Source organism: Fusarium oxysporum, chromosome I (assembly GCF_013085055.1).
Source record: "Fusarium oxysporum Fo47 chromosome I, complete sequence".
NCBI lineage: Eukaryota > Fungi > Ascomycota > Sordariomycetes > Hypocreales > Nectriaceae > Fusarium > Fusarium oxysporum.
In genome coordinates, this window is record NC_072840.1 from 3,062,913 (window position 1) to 3,080,541 (window position 17,629).

Below are 17,629 nucleotides of genomic sequence, written 5' to 3' on the forward strand. Positions count from 1 at the left end.
TCGTGCATATTATATGACCAGGCCCAATAACAAGAGTTGAATGGCCCCCCCACGGAATGAAACCTGGCTAGTATACTTTCGGTCTTGATTTTCCTCACTCAAGCGATTAATCCCGAATGACTGATACTAGTAAGTACACGCTGGCTCTCGGTTCACCGGTTTACCAGGGACCTACGGTGCCAAGCCATAGTTCAACCGAGCGATAATCCAAGACTGTTCTTAGATCAATCCCTTGTACAGAGCAGCTTTTGTTCCATTCCACGAAGCGGAGTTTGCCGAATGTTCCTTTTTAGACGGGCCGCGTGGCCAAGACCAAGAACGATGCGCGATATAGCCCACATGTTCCATTATCATCCTCACCTCCGGCATTAGATGGAGTTGTTGCCACCACCTGATGCAGGAAGCCAAAGAAACTCCAGAAGATGGGTGGATCAGAGCCAAAGCAACACCCCTTCTGTTCTTCCAGGTCTTTTTTTTTATTTTATTTTTTGTGTTGGTCTAATCCCTCAAGTGAGGAGTGAAAAGGAATTTCACCAACACTTATCAAGACACAAGGCTGCCGTTATTTTGAAATTCATGTCACAATGCATATAAATAAACAAGATTTAAAATCAGAAAACGCTCAAGCAGTTATTGGAGATGATGTCTAACGCTACTACAACACCATCGACTACGCAGCACATGCTTGTTGTGATGACCATTCATCCCTCGTGACTCGATATTCCACCTCACCCTCCTCGATTCCCGGAGGAGGATTGTCGTACTTGTTGTGGAACGTTCGAACATGCTTGAGTCCAATTTTTGCCATGATAGCTCGGGACCCTTGGTTCACGGCCATGGTTTCACCAAAGACCTCTTCCACGCCAAGGTCCTCGAGACCATGCTTGACCAGCGCTCGAGAACCCTCTTTGGCGAACCCCTGACCCCAAAACTTGGGAAGGATCCTTAGGCCGAACTCGACTCGCTTCTTGTTCACCTGAGGCGGATCGTCGTTGCTTTGACTGGGCGCGAGCACCCACCAGCCCACAAAATCGTCCCCAGCAAATCCAGCCCAGCATCCAAGGCCAGACCCAAATGATGCTGTCTCGAGGAGCAGTTTGTGCACAATCGCCGACTCATCGGCAGTGAGTGGCTTGCCGTATCCGATGTACTTCATGACTTCCGGATTCGAGTCGAGCTGATAAATATGATCTCCGTGCTCGTGCCCGAGAGGCCGTAGTTCGAGACGACTGGTGCGAAGGGTTGCTTGGCTCATTGTGTTGGTCGTGATATTGGTGGCGGTTTTAGGTAAGAAGCTGATGTGTAAGATGGCACAAGTGATTCTTCTCTCCAACGAGTTGCATAGAACGAGGGCTGATCTAGATATCTACAGACAAGACCTTTTCTCAAACACCATCGTGCCTCGTCCCCTCTTATATATGTAACACCAATAGATTCAAGAGCAGGGCTGTGATCTTGCTAAGATGCTGCCTTCTGAAACTTGACAAGATCAGCATCTTGGCAGGTATTGGCTCTGTGCAGAGAGGAGGTTCCTGGATGTTCTCCTCTGTGTAGAGTGGCAGAGCTCAGCACGCACAGCACTATCCAGAGTGTCAGATCAACTGCCGTAGACAGCAAGCGTGGGTTATGCTCTCTGGTGGGTGAGCCGCCAAGATCTTGTGAAATCCAATGGATCTGATAAGTGGGTGATTTAAGCATAGTATTAACCTTCCCACTTTTCTCATACCTAAATGCAACTCTAATCGTTTGCCCAATCATGCATGCTTGTTTCTTGATTCTAAATCAGGTATCAAACCCGATGAAGCAATTCATGTGAAGGATCTACTACCCAAGATCGGCCCACAGATGAGTTCTTTTTTGGACCATGTGCATTCCTCCCACTTCCCGATACCTGCCTGAGTCAGAGAACAAATCCACCGGGAGAAGTCAAGCTATTTGTCGACACCAGCATCTTCTGACCACACTCAATCTCCGTTCCCGCTGAATTGAATTGACGATGAAATAAGCATAAAAACGCCTCTCGGAACATTGACCTCCAGCTAGGCAATTTAGTGGCCAAACAGCGGTTCCTTTACTCCGATAGGAGGCAGTCATCCCGACGCCTCTCCACCATTTCCCCACGCCTGCGGCTTAATCAAGGATTGCTCACGCTAAGTTCGTCATCCTTGTCATGACAAATGGATCATTTAATTCCATCCAGCTCTCTTCTCAACTGTTTCTGAACCGTCTCAAAATGATCTTTCTCGAGCAAAAAGTTGCTTAGAGCTGCCCTCCCCCCGGCAGCCAAGACGATGCATTGGGTCGCAAATACGGTAAAAACAGGTGACGATCGCTTCCGATGCTCGGCGGTTTACTCCACTTCTTGTCGTTTCGGCCTTGGCGCCATGTCACATTGCATCTTATCATATCAATCACACCATCTTATCTGATCACCATCACATTCTCTTTGGCCCAGGGTTTCTTGGTGTTGCTGGCTCATTTTTAGTCCGCCAACACAATTGGCGTATCCCACACTCTTCTCCGACTCACTAGACTAATACTACCTAATCATCCTGGTTTATCTGATCCTCAACCCTGGCCGCATGTGTACACGCGTACGTTGACCAGATACAATAGAGTTCTTGGAGGATAAACGTTTTACCTGTCGCCAATATACCCTCGCATCGACTCCACCATCTAGTACAAGGGTTCTCTGAGCTGAGGCTGCTGAGCAAAATGTTGGTCGAAATCCTCACTCTCGGCTCCCTACGATGATCCTACCTCTTCTGAGAGACCCATCAAGTCCATGTCATCATGGACTGTGCCAAAGCGCAGAGTGCAATGCAGGGCCATTGTATCCATCAGCGCATGGTTAGATGCCCAGACCGACCACACTTTCATACTCATAGTAAATGATACTTGCATGACAGGGTCTTCTTGGCTCAGGGCTCCTGAATCGGCTTTCTGAACGACTACTGACGTGTCGCATTGATTGCCGAGATTGCTCTGTCCTCTTCTGTCAAGCAATTGTACTTCCTTTGAACGACGCGAGAGCCTTTTCGTGGGTTACTAAGACATCGTTGAATTTTCGACGGCTCTGTTGGTGACAGTCTCGTTACTCAACCGGCAGTCAGTCATTGGATGTGCTTCTAAGAAACCTTCGCTTTACCCCTCGATCGACAGCGACAGCCATGGCCGTCACACTTGATCAGTCGGGCACAGAGAAGCCGAAAAGAAGCTTTCTCTCGGTAGGTCAACACCATCTCCAGGCCCCAGATGAATGCTGTAAGCAAACGATACTGATACGCTTGTCAGTCTCTCAAAACCTGTTTCATCTACCTCGAACTCTTGTTCGCTGCGGGTCCAACATGGGTCGATTACTTCCTCATCGCGTTGGGTACTCTCTGCGCCGTTGGAGCTGGTGTTCCCTTCCCTCTTATGGGCGTCCTATTCGGCCAGCTCATCGATAACTTCAACGGAGCCACTTGCGCCGCCGGTGGTAGTGGCTCCGGAGCGAGCGATGCAGCATCTGATCCTCTTGACTATGAGAATGCTATCAACGACAAGGTCATAAAGACAGCTTGGATTGGCGCTATTGCACTTGTCCTGATCTATGGCCATCTGACCTGTTGGAACATCATCAGCCAGCGTCTTGCTCAGCGGTTACGGACTCGCTATGTATCCGCACTTCTGCGCCAGCCTCCAGAATTCTTCGACACTCGTGGAGCATCTGGGCAAGTCTCAAGCCGACTCCAAGGCGATATCACAGCTGTACAGGCCGGTACATCAGAGAAGGTTGGCAACATCATCACAACCATGAGCTTCTTCGTCACTGTCTTTATTATTGCCTTCACAAAACAGCCAAGACTCGCCGGTATCCTCATTTGTATGCTCCCTGCCTTTCTTCTTTCCGGAATACTAGGAGGAAGATACCTGGGCAAGTTTGTGGTCAAACAAACGGAAGCATCCGCTGCAGCCTCGTCCATTGCTTCCGAGGCTCTGTCGCACGTTGCAGTCGTTCAAGCTTTCGGTGCCGCTCCCCGTCTTGAAGAGAAGTTTGCAGAGCACATGGCCCGCTCTCGCAAGTACGCTATAGCTAAATCTTCCATTGCCGCTATCCAGACCGGTTTGCTGTACTTCATCGCTTACTCCGGCAATGCCCTAGCTTTCTGGCAAGGCAGTAAAAAGATCGTTGAATCTGTGGCACGCAACGACGGGAGCACGACTGTTGGTGAGATTTATGCCATTGTCTATCTTCTCGTAGACGCTTGCGTCATGCTGGGCGGAATGGCGCCTACTCTTCCATTTTTGGGAGCAGCCGTGGGTGCATTCCAGCGGCTCAAGGAAGATATTGATGCTCCTTCATCCATCGACGGCACTTCACGAGAGGGGGTTGTACTTCCTCCAAGTGCGGCAAAGACCCTGACGTTCCGCGATGTGTCATTCGAGTATGCCTCTCGGCGAGGCCAGCCTGTCCTTGAGAACGTCAACCTTGACTTCCCTGCGGGAAAATATACGGCGATTGTTGGGCTTTCAGGGAGCGGCAAAAGTACTATCGCATCACTGATAGCACGTCTGCATGATCCCACCAAGGGCACGGTCGAACTGGAAGGACACGACTTGCGAGAACTCAACGTCAAGTCTCTCCGAAGTTTTATTAGCTTCGTTCAGCAAGAACCCTCGCTTCTCGACAGGTCCATTCTTGAAAATATCGCACTAGGTCTGGTGAACTCTCCAAAGGAGTCCCACCAACACCTCAAACCATTGCTCAAGGGCCCCGAGCTTGCGAAGATGGCTGCCAAGGGCAAGGGCGCACTAGATTCAGCTGCATCTCTCGGACCCGAGTTCGTCGAAATTGCCAATTTGATCCGTCACGCCACTGAGCAAGCCGATGCGGCCAGCTTCATTGAACGTCTTGAATTAGGCTATGGTACGACTGCTGGCCCCAAGGGGTCGCTTGTGAGTGGTGGTCAGAGACAACGCATTGCACTTGCTCGGGCTTTGATCCGTGATCCTGAAATCCTTGTCCTGGACGAAGCAACAGCAGCTCTCGATTCTGCCAGTGAGAAGAGAATCCAGCTCGCTGTCGAGAGGGCTGCTGCTGAGAAAAGAACCATCATCTCTATTGCGCATCGTTTATCCACTATACGTAACGCCGACAATATTGTCGTCATGAAGGCTGGCCGAGTCGTTGAGCAAGGAACTTATGATGATCTTATGGCCAAAGAGGATGGCGAATTTGCGCACATGGCAAAACTGCAGACAGTCGGCAATAAGAGTGACACAGGATCTGTGGACGGCGAGTCCATCGGCGCTTCAACTCTCCGAAATGATACGCAGCCGAACGAAAAGACCGAGGTTTCTGGGGCGAAACAGTCACTAGATTCCCAGATACTGGGCCGGGAGAAGGAAGAGACCAAGAAAAAAGATGAAATAGCATCAGATGATCATGAGCTGGACGATGTGAAACCTTTCAGCTCTGTCATCAAGGGTCTTGTCTGGTTGATTCGACCATCTCTGGGCTGGTTCACCCTCGCCATGATCGCTGCTGTCTTCGTTGGGGCTACCTTTTCTGGTTCCGGTATCATATTTGGCTTCACTGTTGGAGCGCTCAACCCTTGCGCAAATACCCTTGACCACATAAGATCCATGGGCAACATGTTCGCAGGCTTGTTCTTCATGCTCGCAGGCGTGGAGCTTATAGCTAACTTTCTTGCTTGGCTGGGCTTCGGCATTGTCGCTGAAAGGCTTCTCTACAACCTGCGGGTTCTGTCGTTCCGATCCTTGCTGGAGCAGGGCATCCACTGGCATCAGTCTGAAGGACGAACGCCGACCAGCCTTCTTGGCATCATTACCAAAGATAGCATGTCTGTAGGTGCCTTCAGTGGTTCAACTTTCGGTACCGTGTTTGCTATCCTCATCAATGTTCTCATCGCGGTCATTATCTCCCATATCTTTGCTTGGAAGATTGCCTTGGTGTGTCTTGTGACGCTTCCCATATTGCTTGGCTCAGGCTTCATGCAGCTGCGCATGCTGGCGCGTTATGAAGAGCGACACCGCGAGGCCTTCTCTACTGCCACCGCACTTGCAACTGAGGCTATCCAGTCCATCCGTACAGTGGCAGTCCTGTCCCTTGAGAATGAGTACATGGAAGGTTTCGCCCGATTATTGAAGCCTCCAAGGGAGCAGGTTGTGCGCGCCTCAGTCACAACTAACATCTGGCTGGCCATTTCATACACAACCGGTACCTTTATCAACGCTCTCGCGTATTGGTGGGGCTCACAGCTCATCATGAAGGGAGAGTATACTCAGAAGGACTTCCTTATTATATTGGTCGCCATGTTGACGAGTGCCCAGCTTTGGAGCGGCATGTTCTCACTTGCTCCGGAATTCTCTCGTGCTCGCCTGGCCCTGTCCCGCGTCATGACGGTGGTCAACATGGGAAGTAGCACACACGCAGGAAAACCTGGACAGGATCCTTCTAAGACTGGGAGGGATATTGAAGCATCCGGTGGAGAAAAGTCTCTCAGCCCAGCGGATAACCATAGTCGTGGAGGTGCAAAGGTGACGTTCAAGGGCGTTTCCTTTGCTTATCCTAGCCGACCTGATGCCACTATACTCGACAATGTCTCCTTCACGCTCTCGCCTAACCAGTTTTGTGGTCTTGTTGGTCCTTCAGGAGCGGGCAAATCGACCATCATGAACCTGGTTCAGCGTCTATACGAGCCCACATCTGGCAGCGTGCTCATCGATGATAATGACATCAGCAAGCTTCCAGCGTCATTTCGAGATACAATTGCTCTAGTCCCTCAAGATCCTGCCCTCTTTGATGGTAGTGTACGTTTCAATGTTGGCTTGGGAGCACCTCCCGGTCATGAAGCCACAGATGATGAAATTAAGGAAGCTTGCCGTTTAGCGAATATACATGATGTTATTGCGGCCCTTCCTGATGGCTACGATACTGAATGCGGCCCCTCGGCTTCTCGTCTATCAGGCGGTCAAAGACAGCGCCTCGCAATCGCCCGTGCTCTTGTTCGTCGTCCCCGGCTACTGCTCCTAGATGAGAGTACCAGCGCGCTTGACGCCGCCAGCGAAGCAGCTCTTCAAGAGGGTCTCGAGAGAGCATCAAGGGGCACGACGGTATTGGCTATCACTCATCGACTGCATACTGTGCAGAAAGCCGACATCATTTTCATCGTTGAAAATGGACAAATTATTGACAGTGGGCGGCATTCTCAACTAATGGAGCGGAGGGAAAGCTACAGACTGAATGCCATGCAGCAGATGTTGCAATGAAGGGTCAGTCGATGAAAAGACATAATGTGACTTAGCATGTATAAATTAGATGTTATAATTTGTGTATGTACTTCATCAGAATAATTTTTTTATTGATAGGTTTAGTTGCAAGTGTGTAACTCCCAAGCAGCGTATCGTCATGGTTGAATCCACATCAACTCGAAACATGTATGCGACGATTGGACGTTTGCCGTTCGAATCGCGATAGGCCTCTGATGGCCTTAGATTCTAGGGCTGATTAAGCGCCAATCCCTAATCTACCTAATCCAACTCTAGCTGGCATGTGCCTGGAGCTCACAAATTACATATCATTATCAGTATATGCTTATAATTAATCACCTCATGTCAAAGCCTTTAACGTCTCACAAGCCTCATCCCGTCGCTTCCTATCTCGACCCCACACTCTAACCCAATGGCTGAAGCCGTGGGAACTGCCCTCGCGGTAGTAGGCGTTCTCGGCCAACTCTTCGACGGCTGCGTTAGAGCCTACAGCCTCTTCACCGCAGCAGCTAACCTTGACACAGATAGCCAGAGACTTCTATGTAAAGTACGCATTGAGGAGATGCGCCTGGTCGTCTGGGGCCGGGATTGGGGCGTTGCGGAGGGAAGACTTGAAGCTCATCTTGAGAGCACAAGGAATCCCCAGCTGAGGAGTTTGGCACTTCAAATCCTCGAGGAGTTGCATAGCGCAGTCACAGACTTCAAGAAACTGAAGAACAGATACGGGCTAGTTGATGAGGGGAGAGCCAGCTTGGAAGTCACTGGATCGAAGCCAAGGAAGTCGCCTTCGCCTTCAAGAAAGAGGTCAAAAGATGATGAGAGTCGCGACTTGAATGGTGCTTCAAGGGTAACAAGTGAAAGGAATTGGGGGAAGGAGATGGGTTTAAGAGCAAGATGGGTTATAGCAGGTGAGTCCTCGAGTCCATCTGTCATATCCATCAAAACAGAACTGATCGCTCGTAGATAAAGACAAGTTCATAAACCTGCTAAGGGACTTGCGAGGTATATGTCCCCTCCTGAATCAACAGTTCAGAAAAAAAAGAAGAAAAAGAAGAAAAAAAAGCTAAAACCTCGACTCTAGACTTCAACGATGGCCTCGAACGCCTTTTTCCAACCTCCCATCTCCCATCGTTTCAACGGGCTTGGACAAATCAGCTCCTCGAGTCTGCACAGCGTGACGTTACTCAACTTACTCTCCTTGAAATAGCCTCAGACGGTGTCTACCCCAAGCTCACCACTTCGGCCAACCTCAAGAAGCTCCGAATCAACCTAGACGCCAAGCCCCAGGCCTCATTCAAACCGACGTTCGCTCTCAAGGTTCCCCGTGCTGCGCTTGATCTCAGTGGGGATGGTGGTGATGGCGGGAGAAGTACAGGGCGGCATGAGAGCGCGGGTGATGTTGTGATTGAGTGGGTTGACTATGATCGCGATGATGTAGATGAGCGTGTAGCTCATGTGCGTCGTCTTGACGATCTTGCTCGCATGATGCACTCCGCTTCCGATTGCCATCCTGACCTTCATAGCATCGACTGCGTAGGCTACGTTGACGATACTTCACGGTGCAGATACGGGCTCGTATACAAAGCGCCCTCGCCGTCTTTCTCGACGCTCCATGAACTCATCGCCAGCTCGGACCTCAAGACTCCTAACCTCGATGATCGAGTCCGTTTGGCACATACGCTCGCCGTCGCCTTATGGTCTCTGCACTCACTTGACTGGCTTCATAAAAGCCTTTGCAGCTCAAACATTCTCTTCTTCCCTTCAGCCTTCTCAGCATCGGCTCACTCGTCCACTGCTGCTGGGGCACTTGTGCCAGATATACAGTGCCCTTATCTGACGGGTTTCGATGCTTCAAGACCAGACCTTGATACCGCGCTCTCTGTCGCGCCCCGTAATCCTTCTATCCTTACGCTACACCGACACCCAGCTTCCTTGCGAGGCTTTCCTCACTGCAAGCCCATGGATATCTATAGTCTGGGTTTGGTGCTACTCGAAATAGGTCTCTGGAAGGTTCTCCAAACATACCATAAACCACACTACTCCACGGGTCGATGGCGCGACAAGGTCCTGCGTGCGGCTCTCGTTCCCGGTCTGGGTAGCAAGGTCGGTAGTCGATATCGCGATGTTGTGGACAAGTGTTTGGCTGTGAGTGAAGAGATGACAAGTGCTGAGGCTGGCAAGGTAATAGAAGATGTTGTCACTGCTCTCGAAGCCATCCGGACCTGACAGTGAACTTCATATGAACTGGATACGAAGCAATATAGATAGATTATCAATATGGGCCAGCTTAGACCATCGGTCACCAGACAGAAATCCACAAAGAATGAACAGTGTAAGAGATGTATGTATTTCAGCTCTTGGAAACTTATATAACCGTCGTAAAAACCCGCTACCGTCTCTTCTTCATTGCCCCTTCTTTGACTATCATCAAGAAACAACAAAACCCAGTGCAATGCCAAACCAAATAAGTCCACAATAATAATTTCAACCTTGCCTGCCTGTACGCCATCGCAAATTGGAACTCCGGTATGCCTTCAGTCTTGCCCTCATCCGAGATAGTATGCATTATTCACGTCTCTCTAGTTGCCCTCCTCCTTGACCACGACAAACTCCATCGAAGTCGTAGCCGTAATGATCCTTGTATGCAGCAGAAACTGAATTATCTTGCAAGTTTCAAATGACATTAACTGAAAGCCAAACACTTCTCGGTAAGCAATCATGCATGGGAGAAGAATCATTAACATTCAAACATAAACCGCTCGTCATCCTCTTCTGAGCCAGAAACGCCAATGCATGAGAGACGTTAACATTGCCCGTGACGTACGTGAATCATGATCGTGACGTGGAATCGTACAAGTGTCTGTTACGCTTCGCGTTAGAACGCTGAAGCGGCTGGACTCGCTGTGCTGGTGCTTTCTAAGCTCCAGAAACTTTACGGGCCGTCGAAGCTGCCGTCACTGACGCTCCATGATTGGCGCTGCCTACTCTGCCGCTGGTCTTTCGAATGCCAGCAGACTCCTTTGCCCGAAGGGGAGACTCTCCCTGGCGCTTGCTGCCGCGAACCTTTGTCAGAACGCCAGGGGTACTAGCAACTCGTTCGACGTGCTTGGTCCGCACAGAGCCAATGTTCTCAGCGTCGTGTGATGCATCGTTGTCAATCGTGTAGATAGCTGTCGTCTGGCTAACCGAGCGTGTCTTTTCACTGCGAGCAGGTGATTGGGAGGTCGCCTTACGATGACGGCGCATGCGCAAATGCAACTCCTCGTCAGACTCTCCGCCGTGAGCCTGGCTGTGCGTCGCAATGTACTCAGCTTCTTGCTCAATAGTGCGCTGCTCTTCAACAGCGAGCCCGTTGGAAGTTGAGCGCTGGTAAGGGTGATGACGATCCCTGGCAGTCTTTCGCGGTTGGCCCGGGGTAGGAGCTGGTAAATAGTCTTCCTGGACCCCAATATTATTGCGGTCGTGGTCGACTTCACTCAGCGGAGTACGGTTTGAGGGGCTTCGGTTGGGGGGTGTCGAAGCCTGGCCGTTTCGAAGTGTTGTCTTTTGCATGGCACGAATGGGGGTGCTGGGAATAGGGTTGGCAGCAGCCATCTCCCTCCTGAGTCTGCGCTCAATTCTCTCTTCAACCCACCATTCGCGGAATGTGCCCTGGTTCAAATGGAGCCAGTGCTGTTGAGGGCCAACAACCATGCCAGGTCGCATGAAGCGCATGAATGAGATAACTTCATTGGCGGTGAAACCGTGTCGGTAAATGAGATAGGCACCAATCAAACAACCTGTGCGGCCGAGGCCAGCCTTGCAATGAACAGCAATTCCCTGCTTACGGACAGTGATGGTCTCGTGAGCGAGTCTGATGAACTTGCGGACAGTCGAGAGCGAGGGGCATGTGCCGTCGTCAAAGATCATGTCCAGGTGCTGAATACCCAGCGCCTCAAAGTACGAGGGGGAGTAGAGTTGAGAGTTAAGTCGGACCACCAGGCCAATGTTCTTCTCGGAAAAGTGCTTCAGCACATTCTTGAAGGGCTTTGGCAACTTGGGATGGGCATCCACGGCGGCTAGCGTCCGTGGAAGCAATGGGTACAGATCGGATCCCTCTGTGATTTTCTGGACCGGCGCGTGCTGGGGAGAAGCAAATGCCAGGAAATGGGGAGTGATCCAGTTGAAATCACCATGTTCGACTCTCTCGAAACGCTCGTATTCGTCTAGATCGAAGTTGTCTAGATCGCAGCACTTTTCTTCCTTGGCCTTCCACACACCATAGACAACATCTTGAACGCTAATGCCATAATCGGCTTGACTGTAACCCGCGTCTCGGAATGGCATCAGAGGAGGATCGACCTGCGCAATCGGGGCAAGGGCCAGATGGGGAGGCCAGTTCTGTATGAGGACCATGTAGCATGCGAGCATACAAGCGGCGTTCGCGCGACCTTGACTTGATGTTAGTTTCCTTGCGCTTCGTACAGATTACACGGAAAGGCTCACTTCTAGGGTCAGCAGCGCTCCAGAAAACAATAGGGCGGTCCTTGTTTTGCTTTGCGCCTAGGATATCATGGAATTGGATGGCGAATCGGTAGAGGTGGCCGATGTGCAGAGGGCCAAAATCATGGTGGAAAGCGTTGTACAGAAGAGTATCGTCGACGGTAAAATAGCATGGCTGCGGTCGGTTCGACTTGGCGGCGAGCGGGGTCGCACCCGCAGCAGCTCGTTGGCTTCGCTTCTTGGGAGAAGCTGGCTGGGGCTCCTCGGGGTAAGGGAACGGGGTGTCTGGTGTGGGAGGCTGGATGTAGGAGGCAAGGTAAAGCCGGTCTGAAATATAGTTTAGCCACGATGTTGGCAGAAGCATGTTGTGAACATTGATGTCGATGAAGCAAGGTGGAGCCTTGAGCAGCGGCGAAAACTGAAAAGGATAACAATGCGACATGGCCCTGAAAAGCCAAGCGGCCATCGTATGAATGATGTGTTGTAGAGAGTAAAGATTTACCTGGTATGTACTCGACTATCTGCGCCATGTTTTGCGATTGCCTGGTAGAAGGAGCCATGTTGTTGTTATGTTGTTGATATTGACTTGCGCTTCAAGGAGGCTGGCGGTGGGACCGTCCAGAGGCTGTTGTTGAACAAAAAAAGGGCAGGGGCTTTCGAATGCAGTCGAAAGATATCAGATTATAGCAAGATATACACAGTCAATGAATTGAAGCAGCGGCGATGTCTCAATGTGACGAGCGACAAATGAACAGAGCAGGCGGTGACCGGGGATGAATTGCCTTTGACAGTTCAACGGGAAGCTGCAGCGTTGAGTGAGCTAAATAGGTAAGGTAGGTGAGGTAGGCTGGCGTTAACAGGTTAAAGAAGGGGGGTCTTCAAGTCCAGCTCCAGCGCGGACAAGAGAAAGCACCAAAAGCCAGAAGGCAAAGCTGGGGAAGGGAAAAGAATTGAAGTTCTTGGTTGACGATGTTGATGTAAGATTGGACACTGGGCTAACGATTCTTTTGTATGGGCGATTGTCGTTGTTTTTTGGCCCCTGCCCGAAACAGGTTGCTCCTTGGTGCTATTGCCATAGCAACAGTGACTTTTTAACTTGGCCCGGGCCCTGGACCACAACATACCACTCCGCTCCAGCTCCAGCCCAGCTCCAGCTGTAAGTCCCATGCGACGTTGGTCTTGGTGGTATTAAACACCCAGCACTTCCAGTTGTTCCTCACGCGACTTCTACTCGCGGTAATAAAAGCCGTTCTGACATAAGGTAGGTATCTTTGTTTCCCCAACTGCCTCTATTTGATGTCCTAAGTACCCTAAATAATCAATTCTGTTTTGATAGACTTTGTTATGATATCAAACTACACGGCTATAGCTCAGCATAAACGCTTACATCTTAGGGAATTTAAGGAACTAGTGTTACATCAGGAGTATCTGCAATTAAAACTGCAAGGCTTGTTTCCTAAATGGAGCAAATGCAACAGATTCCAAGGGTATCCAAGTGATTAGATTCTACTATGGTAGTTATTGTTATGATTGAACCGTCCCCGGCTGTGGCTTTTTCTGTGGCTGTGTCACAAATCTACAACGTCAATGGTCTAGAATTTACCGCCCGGTTCCTGTAATAGATTCCCCCACGGCCAATCAATCTCATCCCCACGCATCTATCAGAAACCTCCAATCTTTTTCAAGATCAGAGTCGCACACAACTCACCTCACTCACATTCAAATACATATCCTATCACTTATACTCACTTCTAACTCAACTATCTCAAAAGAGGCCCTCTTCACTATCGAATCAAAACGCAAAAATTCCCAGGGGTTGACGTTCCTGTCCTTTCGATTTCGGGCTTAGGTCTCCATTCCTTGTCACGGCAAAGGCCAATGCTAGCATCGTCATTATAAAACTACCGCACAACCAGAATATTTAAGCATCGGGAAACGAATAGATCGATCACAACAAGCAAGAGAGATTAGAGCGTCGCTACCAAAGCAGTGACCACTTCCGCCACAGTCACAACCATGACCGCCATTCCCGATCCCGAATTTCCCTGCTCGATGCAAGCCACCCCCCTGTCCTGTGACGATGACGACCCCAAGTCTGAGGCTACTAAGGCCAAGGCTGGCTGTTGTTGTTATTGTTGTTATTCTCGTTCTCTTTGCTGACCCCTACCCTGGTTCTCAGTGTCCTCAACGTCCCCTTTCCCACCGCTCGACTGGCCACAACCGCCCTCAAGGCCATTCAGGTGGACCCTGAACTCTCCCCACTCGTCAGGCGACAGCTCACCGTTGTCCCAGCGCCGACGTCAACGCAGGGTTCTCCGTCTGGCGGCGATGCAGATGTCCGGCTTCTTGAGGTTCAGTACAGGGCCACAACCAATCGAATGCTCCGAGTCGCTGTCAACGGCTTCATGGAGAGCTTGAAACTCGTGGTGGAGGTTATGGAGCAGTTAGATACTGACGTTCTTGATCATCAACAATAACAGCCATCCATATCACATAACAATAAACAATGCTCTAGACCCCTAGCCAAACTACTTCACCACATTCATCCTTTAATTCATGTCACTCCTCGACATCTCAGAGCTTGGACCCATGTCTCGCTTCACTGTGCTTGTTAACGTGACCTTTATTATTTAGTTCTGGTATTTCCATGCTCCACAACTCTTGTGAGGCCGTCAATCCCTCGTTTCCTAGGTTATCCATTGCCTCTTCTAGCGATTTCAACAAATACACTCTACAACAAGCCCATCTAGGCCCAGAGGCACCCGTCTAGTATCCCGCCCTGTTCAACGCCCCAAGCAAAACGCCGAAACAAAAATCGCTGCCGCCCTTGAGGATATTACGAAGAGAGTTGACCCCATCACGTACCAGACCTATCCAATTATGTACCAGGGAAGTTCCCGCCTGTTCAGCGCCTGTGTATATCATGTAGTGAGCTAGATGCACCCAGATCCTCTTTGTCATGCCTTTTCTTTATCGTCTGTTGACCCTTGCAGCCCTTCCAGTCGTCTTTTAAGTTCCTCGACCTCTTTCTTCAGATCGCCGTTTTCTTTCTCGAGGCTCTTCATGTGCACAATGGCGTTTTCGACAACACTGGCCTTGCTGTTTTGCGCGTTCGCTTGCTTCCCATCCTTCTTGTCACCTTCATCCGCAAGATTCGTCTTGTCTCCACCAGGCAATAATCCAGCCATGACCTGTAAGGCCGAGTTAATTCGGTTACGGCGCCCCTGCTCTGCAATTTTGTGCGACGTTCGCTTTGATGTGAGATTTGTTGAAAGTTCGCTCGGATATGAAATTCCTGGCACCTTGTTGCCCTCGAGGATATTTTGGTAGTTGGATTTCGACATGAGCAATTGCGACGCAGCACTCTCCGCTGGTGTCATACCCGGTGTGCCGGGTAGAAGAGGCTTGATGCTAGGGGATATTCTAGGCAACAGCGCAGGCGAAACATGTACTGAACCTGTTGACCTTTTCCTGTTCGACCGAGGCGCGAGCTGAGGAGTTTTCCGTGCGGATGGGCCTGCCGAACCGGGAGCCAATTGGGGGCTCGCACTTGCTGATGCAGGTCCCGAAGCCTTGGGGAATACTGGTGATGGCAATGGCTGAAAGCTCGATCCTCGTCGAGATATAGGTTCTACAGAAGGAGACTGCACAGAAGAGCGCGAGATGACCGGGGTCATGGTCTTGCCAGATACCGACTCGGGCAACTCAAGCGATTCAATGTGTTCAGACACAACCGGTTCTTGAGGCCCATTTGCCTGCTTGCTTGCCCTGGATGCCGGGAGTTTCATGAGCGATGCCGGAGTAGCTGGAGCTGGACGTGAATCAACAGGGCCAGAGACAGGCGTCTGCTGGTTGCTCGACTGCGCTTGGATGTATGGCGATTTGCTGGTCGATCTCCTATTGGGGATTGGCGGCGGGGGCATCTCCGAGAGGGCCTCAGGGGATACCGATGAGTTCTCCTCTGCCGAGGTCTCGGTAGAGGTCGCAGGCATAGGAAGAAAGGCACCATTGTTCTCTTCAACCTCACTGAGTACATGTGAAACGATGGCCGGACTGGGACCTGTTTTCCGACGCTGAGGCTTGACAATGGGAGAACTTCGAATGCTAGCCTTTGCCCGTGTCTTGGTCGCGGTCTTTTTCCTTGTAGCCTTCTTGGGCAAGTCCAAAACGGAGGTAACGGGAGCAGCCGATCTGTCGAGATCTATATCGATTGGTGAATTATTGGTGTTCGTAAGGCGCGGATCGTAGACTGTAGAGGGGTCGTTCTGCGCGTGGAGAGCTGGTGAAGTCAGAGGACTAAAATAGGCGCTGGGAATAGTATAGCCACTGTCCATGGAGAAGTTGGGATCCAAAGGGGTAACTGCGGGGGAAACGAGAGGTGTGAATGCCATCTAGAACCAAGTTAGCAACAGGACATGTAGAGGCGGGCGTTGGTGATGGACTGGAGTCTTACATCTTGCTCTTTCATGCGCTGGTGATAATTTCTGTCGTAGGCACCTGATGTTGGAATTTGCTCAGCCTGTGAATAGAACTGTCCACTGTTGGGCATCTCAAGACTTTGTGGTGTAGGGGGCACTGAGTGGTTGTGATTATGGAAGAAAGCCACCTGCTGCTCTTGCATCTGGCGCTGCTGCTGTTGGAACTTTTGTTGTTGAAGATATTGAATCTGGGCGTCGATATTAGAAATCGGATCGCTTGCGGGCGTCATCATGTGCGCGGGAATGGTTGATTGAACCGTAGATGTTGACATGGGCATCGTGTTTGGTGTAGACATTAGGCCTGGATTGTCGCTGTCGGTCATTATTGTGTCGGGGGCATCTCGCGTTTGGCTCATCAGACCCTGAGCAGAGCCATCTTGGAAAGATTGGAAGTCGAAGTGCATGCCATCGCCCAAACTTCCCATGCTGCTCATGTCGAGAAATTGATGAAAGTCGTCCTCACCAGTCGAGGCCATTGTCTGGTCCTGCCCATTCCATGCCGTCGAACTCATCATGGCCGGGTTGCGGCGGGTGTTGATCGAATAGAGGCAATTACAAGTGAGTTTATCTGATCAGCCAGGCGAGTCGTGAATTGCGCCAGTCAAGGCTGCACAGGATGGAACTAGTCGTTGAAGCAGCACTAAAAGCGGAGAAAGTTGACACCAAGCGAAGGTGACGAGAGATATTTACAGAATAGAAACAGTCGATATGCAGTATCAAGATGCGTTCCAGTCGGACTTGGTCGGTGAGTAACCAGCTGATCGGCGGAGATACATGCAATGGAAATATCTGACAATGGCGCAGAGACGAGAAAGCTTGCGATGCCGCAAAAGAGTTGTGATGGGGCCGAGATTGGAAGCAGAGGCCACGATGACGATTTGACCTGAGAGACAGTGGAAGGTGATGAGAGGACCAGGGAGACCGTCAACTGTTCTGGAGGCGATGTAGGTGTAGATGCCAATGAACTGTGGGAGAGGAACCCAAAAAACGAAGACGCAAGCGTGGACGCGGACGAAAGACGAGACAAGCCGATGTTAACTCGGACTGATTCAACTCTTGGTCAATTAAAACGAAGAGTCCAAACCAAAGGTGGTTGGTCGTATAGTGGCAACCTTAGCACAACTACCTTAGGTAGGTTCATCTAAAGTGGGCGGGCGACGGGCAGTTGCTTTCTTTTCAGACGCTGAATGTAGAGAGACTTTTTGTCGACAGAGTGGAGTTTACCTATTGCCCGTAGGTGAGAGTGGGGTTCTCGTACGCTCCGTTTTGGTGGAGAATAGCCAGTCACCATTCTCTTGCCCTATGCTTAATGTGAACTGGAGGAGGGCAGGCGGGGGAGGAGCCTGAGGAGCCAAACTGTAGCTTTCGTTTCACTTTCTTGTCTGCCACCATGA

The 17,629-nt window shown here is 50.6% G+C and overlaps 6 protein-coding genes across 6 annotated transcripts; 3 read left to right on the forward strand and 3 right to left on the reverse strand.

Annotated features, from left to right (window-relative positions):
* Positions 1 to 670: 670 nt before the first annotated feature.
* Positions 671 to 1,255, reverse strand: FOBCDRAFT_195002 (GNAT domain-containing protein; the record flags this gene model as incomplete). Its single annotated transcript, XM_031182004.2, has 1 exon — positions 671 to 1,255. One exon carries the CDS (start codon positions 1,253 to 1,255, stop codon positions 671 to 673), a length of 585 nt encoding a protein of 194 aa, XP_031042772.1.
* A 1,915-nt stretch (positions 1,256 to 3,170) lies between these two features.
* Positions 3,171 to 7,311, forward strand: FOBCDRAFT_255596 (P-loop containing nucleoside triphosphate hydrolase protein; the record flags this gene model as incomplete). The annotated part of the gene is made up of 2 exons (XM_031182005.3): positions 3,171 to 3,227; positions 3,295 to 7,311. The coding sequence occupies 2 exons, from the start codon at positions 3,171 to 3,173 to the stop codon at positions 7,273 to 7,275; spliced, it is 4,038 nt and encodes a 1,345-aa protein (XP_031042773.2). The 3' UTR covers positions 7,276 to 7,311.
* Positions 7,312 to 7,505: 194 nt separating this feature from the next.
* Positions 7,506 to 9,596, forward strand: FOBCDRAFT_211661 (prion-inhibition and propagation-domain-containing protein). Its single transcript, XM_059609331.1, has 3 exons — positions 7,506 to 8,183; positions 8,239 to 8,277; positions 8,357 to 9,596. Exons 1-3 carry the CDS (start codon positions 7,688 to 7,690, stop codon positions 9,499 to 9,501), a joined length of 1,680 nt encoding a protein of 559 aa, XP_059463845.1. The 5' UTR covers positions 7,506 to 7,687; the 3' UTR covers positions 9,502 to 9,596.
* A 420-nt stretch (positions 9,597 to 10,016) lies between these two features.
* Positions 10,017 to 12,378, reverse strand: FOBCDRAFT_4348 (protein-tyrosine phosphatase-like protein). The gene is made up of 3 exons (XM_031182009.3): positions 12,260 to 12,378; positions 11,761 to 12,084; positions 10,017 to 11,705 (listed from the first exon to the last, which is right to left on the reverse strand). The coding sequence occupies exons 1-3, from the start codon at positions 12,315 to 12,317 to the stop codon at positions 10,192 to 10,194; spliced, it is 1,896 nt and encodes a 631-aa protein (XP_031042777.1). The 5' UTR covers positions 12,318 to 12,378; the 3' UTR covers positions 10,017 to 10,191.
* A 1,022-nt stretch (positions 12,379 to 13,400) lies between these two features.
* On the forward strand, positions 13,401 to 14,368 carry FOBCDRAFT_211664 (CTAG/Pcc1 family). Its single transcript, XM_059609332.1, has 2 exons — positions 13,401 to 13,811; positions 13,937 to 14,368. The coding sequence occupies exons 1-2, from the start codon at positions 13,774 to 13,776 to the stop codon at positions 14,232 to 14,234; spliced, it is 336 nt and encodes a 111-aa protein (XP_059463846.1). The 5' UTR covers positions 13,401 to 13,773; the 3' UTR covers positions 14,235 to 14,368.
* Positions 14,369 to 14,714: 346 nt separating this feature from the next.
* On the reverse strand, positions 14,715 to 16,747 carry FOBCDRAFT_195006 (uncharacterized protein; the record flags this gene model as incomplete). The annotated part of the gene is made up of 2 exons (XM_031182011.3): positions 14,715 to 16,148; positions 16,211 to 16,747. The coding sequence occupies 2 exons, from the start codon at positions 16,745 to 16,747 to the stop codon at positions 14,715 to 14,717; spliced, it is 1,971 nt and encodes a 656-aa protein (XP_031042779.2).
* Between the last annotated feature and the right edge of the window lie 882 nt (positions 16,748 to 17,629).